Consider the following 22147-nt stretch of genomic DNA (forward strand, 5'->3'; position numbering starts at 1 on the left):
CCCCCCAAAACTGAGCTGAACTGAACTGTGTCGTGCCGTACTATGCAGTGGAAAAGCGCCATAATAAGTTGCAATATATTTTTCAAAATCTAAAAATAGATTTCTTAATATTTTTTAAAATGCTAGGAATAAAATACTGCAAATACATGCTACAAAATATTGACAAATATTTTAAATAGACTATAATACTAATTATAATACAGTACAGTATATTTTAAAATTTTATTTTATATTTCAAAATGCTTATCATTTTTGTATATTGCATTATATTTCAAACATATTTGAAAATACTATCTAGTAGGTATCTCATAGGAGTTTCTGATATTGAGATGTATTCTAGAGCAAAGCGTTCTGTGAAACAGCAAAAATTATAAACTTATTCTTAATCGAGTACAAGTAAGCAATAAAGTTGTAAACTGAGGCCTACATTTGATGGCAGAAAGACATACCTGAACTGTTTTTACTGACTTGCAAGGAGATCAAAATAAATTGGAATCACTGGGACGACTTGTCCAGGCAAAAAGATAAAGCATGAATGATGCCGTAGGATTGATCACACTGTGTATTGCATGCCATATACACAATATACTGTATTTGTAAATATGATTATTACAATATATTAACTGAAGTATGTTTCCTAATATTTCAGATATTACACCAAAAAGGTTTTTTGCTGAAGTCCTGCTGTATTTACTGTCTTATACTCAGAGTGTTGGTGAGATTAGCAGTTAAAGTTATGCAACAACTATTTTTAAATCCAAACATTCAATTTATTTTTTCAGTTTAAAATGTTTTACTTCTTCATGTAAAAATATTAAAATATTATGTTGTGCATGGAATAGCAATATGACATTTATGTTATACAGTAGAAAAGTAAAGTAATAGTTATTCTGTTCTGAACATTATATTCAGAATTAACACCCAAATACATTTTTTTTCATTTCCAGCTAACATGTGCTTGTTTTAATTTAACACAAGGTAAAAAAGATCTTCCAAAGTTTTTGTCTTCTGATACAAAAAAGAGCAAGTTTTATTCTTTTGTTGAAAAATGTACAGGGTAGGAATGGGTAGTTCTGCCACCTCGCGGGTCCGGCTTGCTGGGTTTGAGTCTACTTCCCAGTTGAAGACCCTGTGGCCTTTACACATTCTTCTTTCCTTTGGGTACACCAGTTTTCTTCCCACATCACCAAAGACATGCAGGTTAGGATAACTGCCAGTTCCAAATTGGTCATGTGTGGGTGTGAGTGTGTGTGCGTGCGTGTGTGTCCATGAGTGGTCCAGATCTATTTTTTGCTCTTGTACGCCCTGAATTGAATTTAACAAGTTTGAGAATGTAATATTGTGTTGTTACATGAATGACACCAGAAATGCTTACTTGTCTGTCAAACATTTTTACTATCTGCTGATTTTTTTTTCAGTGTACAATTAATTTTCACTTACTTTTTTCTGGTTTAAAAATATGTCTTATGGCTGTACAGGGAAAGAAGAACAGTGAAGTAAGTAGTGAACCGGATAAAGAAATAATGTGAGGTAGCTATAGAAAGCAATCTGGGTCATGTACAAACATAGGAGGGTTTGCGTTTTAAACAAGGCCTCTTTTAATGTAGCATGTCAAAAATGCAGATCACCCTATGACACAAGTAAACATTGACATAATACATACAATTAACAAAAATAAGTAGCTGCAGAATAAGTAAATTATAAAAAAACACAATATTTCAGCTATTAACTCCTCATTAAATGAAGAAAGCTGGCAAATTATTGACAGCCTTGATTTGCATTGATTTTTTTTCTTAATGAAGTTAACTCGTATATTTTTTCTTTAAGTAATGCACTCTAACACAGACCAACTCAGACTCAATAGCATTAACATTTGTGATACATAACCAATCTCACAACATCATTTGTAAATTAAATCATTACCTACTAAAGTATTCATAAAGACAGGAATCATACTGCCAGAAGTATTGTACAGATTATAGCTCATAATATTCTATAGATTTTACTAATAAAAGCATAAAAATCTTTTTTTTTTTTTTTTAGTTGGTTTATAAAGTTTGCTATCAACAAAGCTCAACTCAAGCATTGCAGTCCAGGCACAGACACAACAACCTGCAGAGTGAAATAAGGAACATAAATGAAAACTACTGTCATTTTTGTAAATCTGCTTTGCTCACATCAAATCTAAACACTTGTTAGTCCCTGTACTGAATTCAAAAGTGTATATATATATATATATATATATATATATATATATATATATATATATATATATATATATATACTGTATATATATATATATATATATATAGTGGTAGATAGGGGGCGCTCTCGCTCCCTTGAACCCCTGTCCATGACTCCAAACACCAGGTAAAAGTCTCAATAATAACTTTATTAATCTTCCACAGTGCACAAAGCACCCTCTCCTCCACAATACTCATACAAATCACAAATAATCACTAAGAAACACAATAAACCAATCCTCCAGCTCCCAGACGCGTTGCCACCCTTCTACCCAGCTCAGCTCGCCGTCTGGGAGCTCCCACAGTCCTTTTATATCTCCTGACCCGGAAGTGTTCCTAATCCCCAGTCCATATGACTCTCAATCCCTTCCGGGTCAGATACAAGTTCTTTTCTTCACCCTGGAAGCACGTCATTCCTCTTGTCCACGTGTGCTTCCGGGGCGTAGGGAAAATATCCATTACTCCTCCCTGCAGCGTCCCCTAGTGGCCCCCATGGCATCCAGCAGGGCTGTGCATAAAAACTACATTGTCCATGATGCCCTGCTGGTCTTCTGGGGACCTCCATGGTGCAAGGAGGGCTTCACCTGGCGGCTTGGGGGTATTGGCCGGGATAAACGACCGCCATCCACACCATATATATATATATATATATATATATATATATATATATATATACACACACACATATATATGTATGTATGTATATATAATATATATAGGTATATTGTAAGATTCAACAGATCACGGTAAAGAGTTGGAGCACCTCCCGGTGACACTGTATAATTGAAAAGCAGAAAAATAAACAATGATTGAAAAGAATGTCTTTTCAGATGGGAGTTCCGCATTGGACTGCTCTCAAAATGGCCAAACATCCAGTTATATATCCTATCAACAGTAGAAGGCAGGTCCAGACGGACAGACACTGAAAATGACAACTGAGATGTTACAGCTGCTAATCATCTGGGGACTCATGTATAAATGGTGCGTACGCACAAAAATGTTGCATATGCCTGTTTCCATGCTCACATCGTGATGTATAAAAATTAAACTTGGCGTAAAGCCACACACATTTTCACACCAGGTCAATCCCTTGTGTACGCAAGTTCTCCACTTGGTTTTGCAAACTGGCAACACCCAGCATCAAAGTGATGCTATTGTTCCTATGTGGTTTCCCTTTCTTTTTTAGATTCACCTCCCTGACACAGCTTTATCAAATACACTGAAATTAACCGCCTATCGTTTATTAGTTTAAGGCATCTGATTATAATCAACCTGTAACCATATAATGGTGCACAGAATGACCAAACTATTCCAAATACTATAGCTGCTTTAGTGTTGCCACTGTCAGTGCAGTATTTAACTCACTGTATCTGAGTATGGAATCGCTGCTATACAGCAGCTGATCGGATTATCGGGATACAGCATCTAGCATACGCTGTCTCAGCCCTCTGCACAGTCTATTTGAACTTCTTCCATACAATACGGCAAATGCTTCAAAGCCTTTCCTGTGGCGACCTTGTGCTTCAGAAACAGTTTCATCCCAAGAGCTCTAAACACACTCAATCAGTCCATCAAGTGTTCCTGGTAGAACTGTTTGTACTTATAAGTACAATCACCACACTGTAAACTTGCACTACAGTTATAATATTGCACAACCTGAGCCACTTTATAAAGCGTGTATTTACATATGATGACTACTGGCTTCTAAGTAGAGTTAGATTTCCAAGCGCTATCTTCTAGGGGCTTTTGATATCATTTTTAAGATGAAATGAAGTAAAGCATGTTTATTACATTATACAGATAAGTTTTAAACTTCATTAAAATAATGTATATTGTTAATAATTTAACATGTAAGGACACGGTGGACAACAGCAGCAACAAGCTGGTGCCTTATTCAGGGATTGTTCCTGCCTCACGCTGTATGCTTACTGGGATTGGCACGACCCTGGAGGGATAGATGGATGAAATAATTAAACATGTACTATAAAGATATTTCTGTTCCATAAATGTTTTGAAGAATCTGCATTTAAACTTTACAGATGGCTTAGCATCTATTACAGAGCTGATCGTGTGGCAATTGGTTACTTGGAGAAAGAAAAGGAAGGACAAGAATTGGAGATTAGTACGTTTGAGAGAGACAGTACTGCTGCAATAAATTATTTCATCGAAGGTCGCACATGCAGCAGCAAGGATCTTGCGGGAGGCAGGAACAATCTCTGGACAGGGTGCCAGCTCATCTCTAATTCTGTGTGTGCTTTAATTCCTATCATTATGAAAATGATATCAAGTATACATGTTAATATTTAAATTGCTCAGAGAACTGTAACATCATGAATGTAGTGTATTATGTGTGTTGTTGGTGGAAGAGAAAGTCCATTTAAGAAGCATGTAGTGATTCACACACATAGAGTACATAGAAGAACACATAAAATACAAAGCGTTTAAGTGCTACTTTAGTTACGATGGGATCTGAGAAACTTGTTAAATTAAATGATTTTAACATGAAGTTTATGATGTTCTCCTTTAATGACAAAATAAACTATATGATTAAAGTTGAAATTTCGAGATTAAAGTTGACATTTGCACATTTTTTTCAACTGTGTCCCTATTTTCTTTTTCTTTTCTCTGTACCCTAATATGTTACTCTGACAGTGGGCAATGACTCGCCTTTCCACGGTGACTTTGATATCTGACCACTTCTTATTTGCTTCGGGCACCTTGCGACTTTCTGAACTTGAACTTTCATGTTTCTCCATCACTCTCTTACTTCAACTTCCTTCTGTTGTTTGTATCACTGCTTAAACAAACAAATAATACTTTTTCCTTGCCTCTACTTGGTATTTGCTGAAATTCTTCTTTTCCTCCATGCTTTTACCATTGTGTTTTCACAGGAAGCAAAACATAAGGGGCTATTTATATTGATTTGCATATTCAAAGAGGTGTAATTCTGGGAGGAGTCTGGGAAGGGCAGCAGGCGCATGCACGAGTGTTATATCTCTTGCAGACCAGGATTTACGTAGCGGAAGAATGTGGAAGTTGTCGTGCGCAAAGATTTATGCATCTGGATTTTTTTATGCATACGCACATTTCCGCTTTTGTCCGTATGCCATGTTTTAGTGTGAATTCTACGCACGCCGTTATGCATGAGGCCCCTGATCTGCAGAGGAAGTAAGAGAACAGGCATTATAACACATCATCAATCCCTGGGAGGCATGTAATTACAGTCACAAGATCCCTTAAGTTGCCCCCTACGTTTTAATATATATAGAGTGCATCCGGAAAGTATTCACAGCGCATCACTTTTTCCACATTTTGTTATGTTACAGCCTAATTCCAAAATGGATTAAATTTATTTTTTTCCTTAGAATTCTACACACAACACCCCATAATGACAACATGAAAAAAGTTTACTTGAGATTTTTGCAAATTTATTAAAAATGAAAAAATTGAGAAAGCACATGTACATAAGTATTCACAGCCTTTGCCATGAAGCTCCAAATTGAGCTCAGGTGCATCGTGTTTCCCCTGATCATCCTTGAGATGTTTCTGCAGCTTAATTGGAGTCCACCTGTGGTAAACTCAGTTGATTGGACATGATTTGGAAAGGCACACACCTGTCTATATAAGGTCCCACAGTTGACAGTTCATGTCAGAGCACAAACCAAGCATGAAGTCAAAGGAATTGTCTGTAGACCTCCAAGACAGGATTTTCTTGAGGCACAAATCTGGGGAAGGTTACAGAAAAATTTCTGCTGCTTTGAAGTTCCCAATGAGCACAGTGACCTCCATCATCCATAAGTGGAAGAGGTTCGAACCCACCAGGACTCTTCCTAGAGCTGGGCAGCCATCTAAACTGAGCGATCGGGGGAGAAGGAACTCGATGGTCATTCTGTCAGAGCTCCAGAGGTCCTCTATGGAGAGAGGAGAACCTTCCAGGAGAACAACCATCTCTGCAACAATCCACCAATCAGGCCTGTATGGTAGAGTGGCCAGACGGAAGCCACTCCTTAGTAAAAGGCACATGGTAGCCCGCCTGGAGTTTGCCAAAAGGCACCTGAAGGACTCTCAGACCATGAGAAACAAAATTCTCTGGTCTGATGAGACAAAGATTGAACTCTTTGTTGTAAATGCCAGGCGTCACGTTTGGAGGAAACCAGGCACCGCTCATCACCAGGCCAATACCATCCCTACAGTGAAGCATGGTGGTGGCAGCATCATGCTGTATAGATGTTTTTCAGCGGTAGGAACTGGGAGACTAGTCAGGATAAAGGGAAAAATGACTGCAGCAATGTACAGAGACATCCTGGATGAAAACCTGTTCCAGAGCGCTCTTGACCTCAGACTGGGGCGACGGTTCATCTTTCAGCAGGACAACGACCCTAAGCACACAGCCAAGATATCAAAGGAGTGGCTTCAGGACAACTCTGTGAATGTCCTTGAGTGGCCCAGCCAGAGCCCAGACTTGAATCCGATTGAACATCTCTGGAGACATCTTAAAATGGCTGTGCACTGACGCTTCCCATCCAACCTCATGGAGCTTGGGAGGTGCTGCAAAGAGGAATGGGCGAAACTGGCCAAGGATAGGTGTGCCAAGCTTGTGGCATCATATTAAAAAGACTTGAGGCTGTAATTGCTCCCAAAGGTGCATCAACAAAGTATTGAGCAAAGGCTGTGAATACTTGTGTACATGTGATTTCTCAGTTTTTTTATTTTTAATAAATTTGCAAAAACCTCTAGTAAACTTTTTTCATGTTGTCATTATGGGGTGTTGTGTGTAGAATTCTGAGGAAAAAAATGAATTTAATCCATTTTGGAATAAGGCTGTAACATAACAAAATGTGGAAAAAGTGATGCGCTGTGAATTCTTTCTGGATGCACTATATATATTGTCAGAGATGCCAGGGGCAACGACCCGGCCGGAACGCTGTGAGGAACCGGATGTGGGTCTGCGCCCACCCTGGATCACGTGGGGGCCGCCTTCCTGGTTGCTTTGGGTGCCACGGGCTAAGGGCATGGAAGCCCCACCCTGCAGGGGCCCGTGGTCACCGCCAGGAGGCGCCCCATTGCCTTGGGGACCAGTTCCCTCAGCACTTCCGCCATACCAGGAAGTGCTGGGGGGAAGATTAGGAAGGACACCCGGAGAGCTGCCGGGAGAACAGCCGGCACTTCCGCCATGCTGGGGCATGGCCAATGAGGAAATGCCGGGAGCCACCTGGAGCTCATCTGGGAGACTATATAAGGGGCCGTCTCCCTTCATTCAGGGCTAGAGTTGGGTGGAAGAGGACGAGGCAAGAGAGGAGAGTGGAGGCGGCCCGAAAGAAAGGCATTAGAGTGGCCAGGACTGAGTATTGGGGTGTTTTGTGCACGGAACTGGGTCTGAGTGACCATTTAATTGTATATATTATTGTAAATAAACACGTGTGGTGGTGAGTAACAACATGTCCGCCTGTCTGTGTCCGGGTCGGCTCCACAATATATATATATACTGTATATATACAGTATATACTGTACATATATTGTCGCAGTAGAGGTTCTGGTCCGCCTCTTGAACCCTCAGGTAACACGCCAGACACTAGATAAAAGTATAAATATTATTGTTTTATTTCTAAATATGTGCACTAAGCACCCTCCACTCCACTCTACTCATATAATTAATAAACTCTACAACAAACACAATTATCACTCCTCCTCTCCCAGACATTTCGCCCCTCTACCTCCCAGCTTCCCCAGCGTCCCTTTATACTCCCTGACCCAGAGGTGTTCCTGCCCAACAGTCCACAAGACCTTATTCCTTCCGGGTCAGGGTAAATAGTCCATATCTTCACCCCGGAAGCACGTCGTCTCTTCCTGTCCCGGGATTATGATGTACTTCCGGGTTATAGGGCATATACGAGTCCACAGGCCCTGTGACAGCGACTCCCAGTGGCCCCCAAGGAATCCAGCAGGGCTGTGCATAAAAACTACATAGTCCATAAGGCCCTGCTGGAATTCGGGGCCCGTCCATGCTGTCGGGAGAGCTCCTCCTGGCGGCCTGGGAGGTGAGGACCGGAATATGAAGCTGGTCATCCACCACTATATATATATATATATATATATATATATATATATATATATATATATATATATATATATATATATATAAAATATACACACACACTCACACCTATCAACCACAACATTAAAACCACCTGCATAATATTGTGTAGGTCTGACCTGTTGAGTTCTGTTGAAGCATGGACTACACAAGACAAGACAGGAAATTCAGCCTCCATGAATCACACTTGTTTTTACAGCACCTTCCACAGACATCCAATTGGATTGAGATCTGAGTAGTTTGGAGGCCAAGTCTACACCTTGAACTTCTTGTCATGTTTCCTCAAATAATTCTTGAACAATTTTTCCAGTATAGCAGGTCTCTTTTATCCTGCTGAAATATGCAACTGCCATCAGGGAATACTGTTGCCATAAAGGTGTGTAAGTGATCTGCAACAATCTTTAGGTAGGTGGTACGTGTCAAAGTAAGTAAATACCAGGACCTAAAGTTTCCTAGCAGAAAATTCCCTAGAACTTCATAATATCTCTGCTGGCTTGCCTTTCTTCCTACAGTGCATCTTGCTGCCATTTCTTCTTCAGGTAAACAACAGGCACATACTCATCCATCCACATAATCTAAAAGAAAATATGATTCATCAGACTGGACCACCTTCTTACATTGCTCCATGGTATAGTTCTGATGTGCTCGTACCCATTGTAGGTGCTTTCAGTAGTGGACAGGGGCCAGCATGGGCAATAAGATCGGTCTGCTGCTACGCAGCCCCATGTGCAGCAATCTAGCACTGTGTGTTCTGGCACATTTCTTTAGCATTAAAATTTCCAGTAATTTGTGCTACAGTTGCTCTTCTGTGGGATCAGACCAGACAGGCTAGCCTTCACTCCCCATGTATATCAATAAGCCTTTGGTGCCCATGACACTGTTACTGGTTCACTGGTTGTCTTTCTTTGGACCACTTCCACTTCCACCTCCCTGATATACCAGGGAACAACCCACTTGACCTAGCGTTTTTCAGATTCTCTGACACGGCCATCTAGTAATCACAATTTGGCTGTAGTCAAAGGTGCTCGGATTCTTAAGCTTACCCATTTTCCCTGCTTCTAACACATCACCTTCAAAAACTGAATGTTCACTTGCTGCCTAATAAATCCCATCCCTAGACAGAACTGATTTTAACAGACTTGAAGAAGGGCTCTGTAACTTAACAGTGTTACTTATGACTTCAGATGCAGTGCATGATTTACATTAAAGTGGTCCAGTAATTCTGAAACTCAGTCCTGGGGATCCCAGGTGGCTATAGGTTCATGTTCTAAACAAGTTCTGTTTCCTAGTTGAATGCCTAGCCTAAAGTCATTTTCTAAACTGCTTTGTTCTGAATAGGTCCAGGGGGTGCTGGAGCCTAGGGTAAAAGGCAAGAACAAACCCTGGACAGGGCACAGTCAAATCAGGGTGAGCTCACACACACACACACACATGCATATGCACACACTCTCATATAAACTCCAGCCACACATTAGGGCCAATTTAGTATCACCAGTCCACCTAACTTGAATGTCTTTGGACTATCGGAGGAAACATGAGCACCTGGAGGAAACCCACATAGACACAAGGAATACACAGAGAGGACCTAGGACGCAAACCCTGGTTTCCTTACTACAAAGCAGCAGTGCTACCACTGTGCTGCCATCCATTACTTAACTTTGTTGTTTTGGGGTCAATGTTGAAATAATAAAATAATGAAATAATAAAACTAACTGGGGATTTTTTTATTAGAATATAGCAATCACTTATGTGTGTTACATTGGAGTCATTTAGTGTTAATTTTATTCATTTTTATAGCTCCATTATTTACTAATGAGCACATTAATGAGCCTGTTAAAATCAATCAGTTATTGTTTTGGTGAAAGAATAGAGCCCTAATAAAGTCTATGAATAGAACTCCATTACCTCTAAATGCACCACTGCTTCCAGCCTGCATTGAATGTATACAGTGCACTCTGTAATGTTTGGAACAAAGACACATTTTTCTTTGATTTACCCCTCTGCTCCACAAGTTTAAATTACAAATCAAACAATTCAGACGTAAATAAAGCACACATTGCAGAATACTATGCAGGAATGACAACACTTTTTCTGCATGGTCCCCCCATTTTATGGTGCCATAATGCTTAGGACACAGCAATGATAGGTGTAGTAAAGCAGTCATATGTATTACTTTGTCACATATCCCTTTCATGCAATGACTTCTTGATGTCTGTGACTTTGTTGCCTTAGCAGTATGTTAAGATCATTATCTTGGTGCAGGATGAATCACCGTCCAATGAGTTTGGAAGCATTTACTGAAACTTCAGCATATAAGATGTTTCTTTACACCTCAGAATTCATTATGCCACTGCTGTCAGCAGTTACGTTATCAATGAAGGTAAGTGAGCCAGTACTTTTGGCAGCCATACATGTCTAAGCCATTACACTCCTACCTCCATGTTTAAAAGGTAAGGTGGTATGTTGTGTACCTTGGGCAGTTCCTCTTCATCTTTGCTCTTTGCTCTTGCCATCACTCTCATATAGGTTCATCTTTGTCTCATCTGTCCACAAGACCTTTTTCCAGAATTTTGCACGCTCTTTTAAGGAGTTTTTCACAAATTGTAATCTGGCCATCCTGTTTTTTATGGCTAACTAGTAGTTTGCATCTTGCTCTGTATTTCTTTTTATGAAGCCTGTTGCTGATAGTCTTCTCTGACACAAGCACATCTGCCTGCTGAAGACTGTTTCTGATCTGTCAGACAGGCATCTGGGGCCTTTTCTTTACCATAGTGAGGAGTCTTCTATTGTCAGCAGTGGAGGTCTAACTTGGCCTACCAGACCCTTTATGATTACTGAGTTCACCCGTGCATTCTTTCTTCTTAACGATATGCCAGACAGTTGATTGAGGTAATCCTAAGGTTTTACCACATTTTCTAATGGTTTTTATTCTTGGTGTTGGTGTTGTCCTCATGTTGAACAGTGGCAAAAGTACTCCAAAGGTAGTCTATAGGTAGAACCAAGTCTAGGTAACTTAGGCCTGCACTAATGAAGCAATGCAACATACCTGAGGAATCACAAACACCTGTGATGCCAATTGTTCCAATTATGATGGTGCCCTGAAGTGGGTGGACCGTGTAGAATAAGTGTTGTCATTTCTATATTGTGTGACAAAATTTATGCAGATTCCCTTAAATGAAAATCTGAAATGCGCACCTTATTCATGTCTGATTTGTTTGATTTGTATTTTTAAACTGTGGATCAACGAAAAAATGTGTCTTTGTCCCAAACATTATGGAGGGAACTGTATATACTTGAGTATAAGTCAGGTTTTGAAACACGAAAAATCAATAATAAAATCAGACCCTAACTTATATACCATTCAAAAATACATTTCATTTTTTTTTTTTTTACATCTTCTTGCCTCCTCCAGTTTCATATCAGTTTCTCAGACACATCGAATTTTGTTGCCAATTTCTTTCGCCACTTAAACAACTTTTAATTTAAAACCAGCTTCATATTTTCTTCTGATCAAACGCTCCATCTTAGATAAGAGATGCTCTTACGATACAGGTGTTTGAGGATGTGAGATACAAAAAACACAAATCAATGCAAACATCACTTTGGAATAGTTCAGGTATTACTTTGTGGTCACGTAGGCACAATGCATAGAAAAAAAGGCAGTGTGCTCCTTGGTTACTCTCTCAATTGGCCATTAGCATATCATAATCTCTTGGACCAATAGCGTGAATTTTCCCGACTTATACGATATTATAAAATACCGGAAATTATACGGTAAAGTCAAGCCTTGATTTATCCACCGGAGAACTTAAACATGAGTATATATGGTAGTGTGATTTTTGGTACTCAATAAAATTAAAATTAGACACCCCTACTCTATTTAATATACCCCTGCCCGGGGTTTGTTTCCTGCCTTGCGCCCTGTGTTGGCTAGGATTGGCTCCAGCAGACCCCCGTGACCCTGTAGTTAGGATATAGCGAGTTGGATAATGGATGGATGGATATTATTCAAACAAAAAAGAATAAACCATCCATCCATCCATTTTCCAACCCGCTGATTCCGAATACAGGGTCACAGGGGTCTGCTGGAGCCAATCCCAGCCAACACAGGGCACAAGGCAGGAACCAATCCTGGGCAGGGTGCCAACCCACCGCAGGACACACACAAACACACCCACACACCAAGCACACACGAGGGCCAATTTAGAATCGCCAATCCACCTAACCTGCATGTCTTTGGATTGTGGGAGGAAACCGGAGCGCCCGGAGGAAACCCACGCAGACACGGGGAGAACATGCAAACTCCACGCAGGGAAGCGAACCTGGGTCTCCTAACTGCGAGGCAGCAGCGCTACCACTGCGCCACCGTGCCGCCCAGAATAAACCATAGGTGTTGTAAATACATCGTGATCAATAAAATTGCATTTCTCTAACACTGAGGTTATATTAAAGATTTTTTTAATCCACTGAAGAAAAGTACTGTTACAGTTAGTAAACATACAAGTTATTCATTTTTTGAAATTTATTCAAGTGCACCAGTCTATTCTGACTGTTCATTTTCCAGTTTGCAAATGTAGAGTTAATAATGACTAACGGGAGATTTGACTCATAAATGCATTTCATGTCAAAAACTTGTCGCATTTATACTGACAATCAGCGTGTAGTCTTGACTTTTCTATTCACCTTCTTAGTGCTCAAACTGGATTTTAATTGTATGTTTATTTTTCCTGATAGCTACATTTTAGTTGCTCTACATTAAAATGACTCTGATGCTCTGGCTCTGAGGCTAGGGATCTCCACCGGCAATCAGAATGTTGCGAGTTTGAATCCTCCAGACGTGGCTCTGCTCCACTGGGCCCTTGAGCAAGGCCCTTAAACTGCAATTGCTTCATCCTGGGTATGATGTTAACCTGCATCCAGCCCTGCCAGCAGGTCCTCCTACTTACAGGGAAAACTCATGGGTTGGTGGGAGGATTGGCACTCCAGCCACCATAAAAAACCTCATACTGGTCTAGTGTAGTGCTGAGGTGTCACCCGCTGCACTTGGGTCCCAATCCAGGTGGTTCGTCGTGTGGTGTCATCACATGACTCCCAGCCTCTCTTTCTCTTTACTTTTCCCTATTTGTCTTATCAATATTATTAAATATGCCATCATTATAGTATATATTTAAATGACTGCATATGAAACAAGACAGTTTGGTGTTTGTAACATCCATTACAATACCCATGGCAGATCCATATTTGCAACTAGTTGCAGGATTTCTCCCTGAGTAATGATTTCAGAAAATGCAAACAAAAAAAAAACCCTGTTTCCCACACTGCCCTTCACATCTGAAAAATGCCAAACCCTCCCACCCAAATCACCCATTCTACTTGAATTTTCTTCTTACTTCCAACTGTTTTTTTTTTCTTTACACCTTTTGTTTTTAATGAACCCACAAATCTTAGAACATAAGAAAATGTTTTGACAGGAACAAGTCATTCAGTCCAGCTTAGTCTGCCAATTTCTATTCACTCAGTGTTTCTAAAACAATGTAAAGTCAAGACATATGGTTCCCTGGGGTCTTACCTTGCAGGACATTTCTGCATAACTTGTTAATTATATTTAGAAAAATTGCAGGTATTCCGTCACATTGAAAAAAAAAAAAAACTGGAAATGAAGTCAGCAAATCTGTTTCATTTTGCAGACCAAGAGCCATACAATATGTTAAGCACTGCATCTGTAAATAAACAGGAGGAACACTAAAAATAAACTGCCAATAGTTAGTGACATTTTAGATTACAAACACATACCTAACATTTTATTGTTAAACAGCATCATTAATACATTCTTCTTTGCTGTTTAAAGTTTTATACTTATGTATGCCTTGTATTTTTATTGTTAAAATGTGGATTGCAATCTAAATTTCATGAAATTGTGAATTGGCAATGCAACTTAGACAGCCTTGACAAGAGTGGAGCACAATCTGACACATTTGGTGAAGGTTGTACAGTCAAAATTTATTGTCTCTTACCTTATTTTATATTATTAAACATGAGAATAACCTTCTTGTGTTTTTTTCATTTTGTAGATTCACACAGATGTAACCCCTTGCTACTCTATGTACTGACACAATGGACTTTTAGTTAGAATTAAGATGTTTCAAGTATTTTGTTACGAACATATATACGTTTTTCAAGATCTCAGTTGACCTTGTGTAATCTGGAGGTCCCCAGCTATTTAGCGTCTTTCCATTTTCTGTGTGTGCAAAGAAATTGATTTCATAGCCTCAGCAAAGTACATCTGTGGACTGTAAAACATACACTTTCAGGCAGTTTGTTTTCTAAATTATACATTATACAGATCTAACTGACATCACCTCTGTAACTTAAGTTGTTTGTCACATATCACACTACTAAGAAAAACTGAAAGTTAAATCAACCTTCAAGGCAATACAAAAGAAATGCTTAAGATACCTAAAAATCCATATAGGCACATGGAGGAGATCTAGCATGGTGCGTGTTGACTGATGTACACTCTCTTCAATGGATATGGTTTATATCTGAAACAGCTAAAAAAAATGATTAGAGAAGTTCTTAGTTTTGCTTTGGATTTAGTACACTCCATTTTCTTAATTTTATGGGTGAATGCCCAGCTGACTACTTTAATTTTACCTTTAATGTGTTTCATTCTGTTTTGGAAACCAGTTGCACATAATACCATGAATACATACATTCACTGTGCATGTGTGTTATATAACGTAACATTATCCAAACTGGCTTAAAAACAATTTGTGGTCACCAGGGGTCTCATTTGTAAACATGTGACAGGACTTGAGCATGAAAATATGCATACTCCAAAAATAGGAAAATGTGTATTCCAAAAAAAGTCTTACTGATAAAACCTGACATACATACATTTCTACACAATTTACCTTTTATAAATCACACTCATCTTTTAAATGTATGTAAATTAACATGCCTTAAACCCCTTAATGCTGACACCCTGAAACTACCATATATGGACCATGCTAATTGACCTCATACATATATAATTAAAAGATGTACCTGTAAGGCGAGACAATGAAAACAGCAGAAGAGAGAGGTAAAAAACAAAACCTTTATAGCAGAGTGAAAGACAGAAGTAGATCTCTAAAGCAGAGGCATGCAAAGAACCCTTACATTTGGTGGCCCACACACAGACGTCACCAATAAATATATTGAACAGCAACATGTTAGAGCTGCTGTGAATGCGGTGAGCTCTGCCAGCCATGCAATGCCTGAAATAATTAAAAAAAAAAAACAAACAATATAGGTCCAATCTCAGGTGAAGAAGAGGAGGAAAAAGCACATATGTGTTCTGCAGTTTTGCTATGTGAATGGCAACTGTAATTGGAGATGCCTTATTATGTGGTATGCCAGAGCAATCCTCACGTTTGTCAATCTCATCTTGGCATTACTTGTGCATTAATGGAGTGTCACTGCTTGTGGCTAACAAAAATAGCGTCATTCTTGCTAGGTGCCCTTATTGCACTATGCGCACTGTCAGTTCTAGAAGTTACGTTAGTAAAACACGGCACTGTTGCAAAATGTGTTTTTATGTTGACCTGTACACTCACACCACATAGAAACTGAATGTAGTGCATCGTCAATCGGTTTATGACTTCCAGAACATTAGGTATGACAGAGATGAATTTTGTCCAGTTGGAGACATTCTTACCTTTTCGCCAGTTCCCTCTGCTAGGTACCTGTTGCTAAAAAGCCAACCATTGTTAAAACCTGGTTATGTAGTCCAAATCCGGGCAGTCTGTCTTTCTAATGTTGGACCCAGTTCAGCATGAGAGAAGGACTCTTGGGAGCCTAAATCTGCTCATAAGCCAGTCGTCATCCTGGGCAAAAAAATCCTGCCAGTCCCTTAAAGCTTGTTTCATACATATTTGGCCATTTGCATATTTTTCAAATAGCGCCAATCAAGCCATGTTGTGTCAAACCATTAGGTTATGAATTTCCTGCTGTTAATTTTCAAGTCAAATTAAGGATTTATTTCAATTTCTGTTCATTGACATTCTCAAAGTTGCCCGTTCTTTCTTAATATTTAATATAACCCCATTGTAATATTTTGTTTCAGTTGTGCATTTTAATGAGCTTTTTCTATAGGTATTGTATTTGTGGTAGGCCACCATCTATAAATTGAGATTTTTCTGCCAGCGACCCCCATGAATATAACAACCATTCAGAACTCAGCACAAAATGAGGCCATGGTCTTAATGAGACTGTCAATGAAGTATGACAGCAAAGTTGTAAATTTATTCATTTTACAGAAATAGGCAGATGACTGGAACTGACATATTGTTGGAATTCAGGGTTGGTTAACTGTTAGATCAAAGAACAGGAACAAAAACACAACACAATAAATATGGTCAAAAAGTTTAAAACTCATGAGACAACCAAGTAAGCAAAGTAATCAAGAAAACAGTGATCTTGACTCTAGGAGGAAACCAGACATCATAAAAATCTGATTAAATATTCTGCAAAATTATTAAGTAGGCTCAGGTGATTGCAGTGTTATTACCATTGGCAAGCCAAAGTAGATGAGGCTGACTTAGAAATATGTGGAAAGTTGGGCACAAATGGGCATGAGCTGTGACAATTCAGAGGGTGCTATGTTTACATTTAAACTGCTAACAGGTAAATGGGATTCATCATTTTATTTTTATCCAAAAACTATTTTGACACTTTGTTATTTATATAGGAAATGTGATCCACTAAAATAAATGTATAAAGTATTGATATATAACCATTGATTATCCTTGATGTTATTTAAGAATATCCATGTAGCAGATCCTTCTTTTGTTGTTTTCTCAGATTTTGCACTGCATTCACACAGAATGGGATCCGCTTGATGCTGGATTTAGCATTAGTCAGCCTTATCAACTTTATACAGTCGAACACTCCATTAATGCAGACAAGGAGAAGATGGCTGACAGCTGCATCTATGACTGTTCTCGGAACAAAGTTCACCGCATTACTGTCACCAGTATTCCTTTGAAGTCAAGGGCAATTTCCTGTAGCCTGGACTGTACAGAAGAGAAGTTAATCCTAGGCTGTCAGGACTCCTCTCTGGTTCTTTACGATTCACATCGTCAAGTTACCCTCCTTGCTCAAGCTGATCTCTTACCCACAATAATTGAATGGCACCCGAGTGGAGCCATGTTTGTGGTTGGCAGCAGTCAGGGGGAACTTCAGTGTTTTGATGTGGCCATCGCACCTTTGAAGGTTCAGGTTTTGGCTGAAGATCTCAATCCCAAGGTGAACATTCAGTTCAACAAACACTTCAATGTGTCCACCAGCCTCACTCAGATTCAATGGGCTGTAGGCCAAGGACCTTCCCAGAGTGGCACACTTAATATTCATGACCTTCTCTTTCTAAGATTTGACAAAGGACCATTAGGGATGCTTTGCTTTAAACTGGGTGAGTATGGAATTGAACAATTAATATAATAAATTTCTATTTTTATTTACAACAAATATGTTAAATAACATCACAGGTGGGAAATGATCTGAGGTGTCATTCCACTCTTTCAATATCTTAACAATATTGATTCAGCTTAGATGGCCCACTTTTAGTCAATTTAAAACTCATTTTAAAAGTATAGCAATGGATAATACAAAACTGAATAACCTTACCAATTTCTTCTACAAAATATATTCAGCATTGAAGCCACACGTGGTATTAAAATGCATTTATATGTTTAATTTTGTGTTTATCTCATGTCAATCAAAACAAACAAATTACCATTGGAACAATATAAGTCAATGTTTTACAGATGCTGTTTCTGAACTTGTCCCTGGAATGTCAAGCTGACAAATGGTATTTAGAAAAATATCTGGCCTTTCTGACTTCCTTTTCAAACCTACCTAAAGGATATGTTTGGTATTTTTTCAAGTCAAAATTGTTTTTTTAGAAACATGTTATATATTATTTTGACACATGAAGCTGTTCCAAAGTTAAGCATTTTGTTTTAATTATAAAAATAACTAGCCTGCTTTTACATTTTGCAATAGAGTTAATTGGTTCCAATTTAAAAAAAAAAGAATATCAGAATATATACAGAATGTCTCTATTTTGAAGTAGCAAAGGTTTAAATTTAAGACATGGCACCTTCTGTATTTCTGAGGCACGCATGTGACAACAAAAGTAAACTGGAAATAATGTGTTGTGTATGTATATCACTGATACTTGGTACATTTTTCTTGCAGTAAGGATATAATTCTTGCTTACTTGCAGGGCTGTCTTAATAGCATCATAGGCCCCCAGGCAAAGTGGGGTGCTGGAGCCCTTGTTTTGATAGGCAAACAGCACCCTACATAGACATCAGAAACATCGGCCGGTGCCCACTGTGCCCATCAGTTAAGATGGCCCTGCTTTCTTGTCTGCTCGCAGTGGATGTCATGGATGGAAGTATGACAACAACCCCGCATCACATTATTTTCTGCTTATTATCCAACGTTTGTTTCTGCAGTTCTGTTATTTCAGCAGTCATATTCTGCCATGCCTTGTAACCACAGACAAATTTTCGCTCAAACCATATGATTATTTTTTTCTAAATGGTGTCTGCTTTTCACCTGTTTAATACTTTGCTGTTTTTTTAGGTAGCCTAAGGTGCGAGTTTCACACCAAGTGGCAGGGAGGTGATGAAGATCAAACATAAGAGTTTTATTGTAGTTTACATAAATAACAATAAATCTGGACTTGAACTTGGAACTTAAAAAAAGTCTTAGGTTTTTGACCTACCTGTCACACATTCCATGGCATGTTATATGCATGCATGATAAAAAAAATACTGTAAAATTGAAAAATGTGCAATAGAGTAGTTTAAAACACCACAAACCAATTATCGATTTTTATAACACATGATGAGACTTTCTTGCTTAGAATATGGTAATAAAAGAACAAAAGATAATGTTGTTGAGTAGGTAAACTCGTTGACGTTCATTGATAGCAATTAATCCATAAATACATGGGAAAACATGTAAACTCCATGCAGATCCTGGCACAGTGGTGCTGGAATAACAGCTCTGCTCTGCCTTTCTGCCTGTGCTAAAACATCAGTGCTAATCTTAAACTTCAACCTGATTAACACTAAATGTGCATCTATAATGTCTGCTCAGTTCTCGCACTTGATTACAGGCTACATGTGTGCTCAATCTTTCCCTCACCAGACCACCAAAATGCACATCTGTATGTTGATACCATGCAGCAGGCAATATCTTTGTGAAATAATGAAATAAGCATTAATGAAATAAGCATTCATATAGTGAAACAATGTCAGCGAAAGTACATAAAGTGTGACTTTTTTCAGTCTTTGTCTAGTTGTTTACAGAACAGAGACAGCAATTCACATCTGGGCATCAATATTCAGTGTCAATAATGGGGCTTTGTAATGATTTTCCAAGGTGAATCCATTCCTCTGGCCCTGAAAAGTTGCCACGGAGGAAGACAAACAGTGAAATGAAGAGCACAACTGGCCTCCTTTTAAAAGGGCAGCATCTCGCAAAGATGTTTCGCTTTTAGCTTTTCTTAAAATAATATGGTTGTGTTTTAATTGTTGTGGTTAAATGACCACCTAAATAAACATGCTATTCCTGATAAATTTCAGTCGGGTTTTAGGAACAAATCACAGCACAGAAACTGCACTCGTTAAAGTAGTAAATGATTTGCGAGTGAATGCAGACAGAGGCCATTTATCTGTTCTCATCCTCTTAGATCTAAGTGCTGCATTTGACACCATTGATCATAATATTCTTAGAAATCGCCTTAGTCAATGGGTGGGCCTCTCTGGCAGGGTCTTAAATTGGTTTGAATCCTACCTGACAGGGAGAAAAGTTTTTGTTAGTTGTGGTAATTACAACTCAAAGTCACATGATATCCAATATGGTGTTCCACAAGCCTCTATCCTGGGTCCGCTGCTCTTCTCAATCTACAGTACATGCTTCCATTAGGTCAGATTATCTCAGGGCACAACGTGAGCTACCACAGCTATGCTGATGACACACGGCTGTACTTATCAATAGCACCTGATGACCCCGATTCTCTTGATTCACTAACACAATGTCTGACTTGTATCTCAGAATGGATGAATAGTAACTTTCTCAAGTTAAATAAAGAGAAAACTGAAATCTTAGCAATTGGCAATAATGGATACAATGAGGCTATTAGAAATAAACTGGAAACATTAGGATTAAAAGTCAAGACGGAGGTAAAAAGCTTAGGGGTAATTGTTGACTGTAATCTGAATTTTAAATCGCATATTAATCAGATCACTAGGACAGCATTTTTTCACCTAAGAAACATAGCTAAAGTTAGACCTCTTATATCACTGAAAGATGCTGAGAAATTAGTTGTAGATTACTGTAACGCACTCCTCTCAGGACTACCCAAAAAATAGGCTTTAACAGGCCCTGCCTCCTGACAGCCCCCCAGCCTTGACCCTCTAAGAAAACTCCCTAAAAAAAAACCCTTGTAGGGAAAAAATCAAAGAAACCTTGGGAAAGGCAGTTCAAAGAGAGACCCCTTTCCAGGCAGGTTGGGCATGCAGTGGGTGTCAAAAAGAACGGTGTCAATACAATACAACACAGTACAATGCATAGAATAAATCCTCAATACAGTATAAAAATAAAACTTCTAGAAGTATGGAGTAGAATTTCACATGAGATGATATCACATAATATGATTTGGATTTGTTTTAAGTCCTGGAGACCTCATTCGTCAAACTGCCTTCCCCGTTTTGCCATTCCACATCTGAAATAGCGCTAATCCGATTACAGGACCCCTCTTTCCCACGATTCCTGCGATCCTCCATCAGGGATGACTTTACCTTAGGCAGGCAATATACAATTTAAAAAGATTGTTATTTTCTTGGGAATTGTTACATATGCATTATTTTCACTTCTACTTTAAAAACTTTTGTAAAAACAATACGGCCCCGTGCGTGGTTACATCTCTTTCTTGCCAGACGTATAACGCTGCTGGTGTTCTGGGGGGTTGGTCGGCTAAACGCACGCTAAGGATATGCCTTTGGATCATTTGTTGTCTTTTTGCTGCTTGCGAGCTGCCTCTTCTGCTTGTCGCATGTCGTTGTTTTAAGAGCTGGGAGGACATGATGCTTGTCTGGCAAAAGCAATCCAACAACTGCTAGGTTAGATGTCTGTGGACTTGTTTTAAATGAAGGCTCACTGCCTGGTCTCGTGTGACATTGTAAAAACAGTACTTGTCCTTTATTTCAGGCCCCGGGCATGGTTAAATTCTTTCTTGCAGGACGTATAACATTGCACGTGTTGGGTGGAGGGCTGCTGTTGCTCTGTCCTTCGATCTTTTTAAAGCCTGTTCAGCCGCTATCCTTTTTGCTACTTTGTGTCTCTGCTGCTCGCGTGTTTTCTTTGAAATTAAACTTGTTGTTGCTTTAAATGTCTTCGGGTCCACAGATTGTCATAGCGTATGTTCCATTATTGTGTAAATCTACGTTTTGCGCATTGAATGATGCGAATGCGAAAAGACTTTGTTTTCTGCTCTTTTCATTTTATTTCTGACCTCGCTTTGTCCTGCTATTTTTTTCAATTGCACCTGGTCCTGATGATTAATTTCCTTTTTTTGCGCTAATGCGATCTTTTAATTGTCGACGTTTCACTTATAACGTATTGTCCTTTATACGCTTTATATGCACTGAGACACCTGTATCTGTGTGTGCTGCTTCCCTTTACACTACTGATTTTTTTTTTTGCCCATTCTCTTTTGTCTCGCGGTTCTTTTATTTGTCTTTCGTGATCTTAA

At 39.0% G+C, this 22147-nt stretch overlaps 1 protein-coding gene across 3 annotated transcripts in view; it reads left to right on the top strand.

Moving 5' to 3' along the window:
• The window catches only part of LOC120516726 (WD repeat containing planar cell polarity effector), a 456415-nt gene that overhangs the window by 336365 nt on the left and 97903 nt on the right, over positions 1–22147 (top strand). For all 3 annotated transcript variants that reach the window (XM_039738613.1, XM_039738612.1, XM_039738614.1), the window contains exon 11: positions 17182–17788. In XM_039738613.1, coding sequence (XP_039594547.1) covers positions 17182–17788 — 607 coding nt within the window. The remainder of the gene's footprint in view (positions 1–17181; positions 17789–22147) is intronic.

The sequence above is a fragment of the Polypterus senegalus genome, chromosome 16 (genome assembly GCF_016835505.1).
Source record: "Polypterus senegalus isolate Bchr_013 chromosome 16, ASM1683550v1, whole genome shotgun sequence".
Classification (NCBI taxonomy): Eukaryota; Metazoa; Chordata; class Cladistia; order Polypteriformes; family Polypteridae; genus Polypterus; species Polypterus senegalus.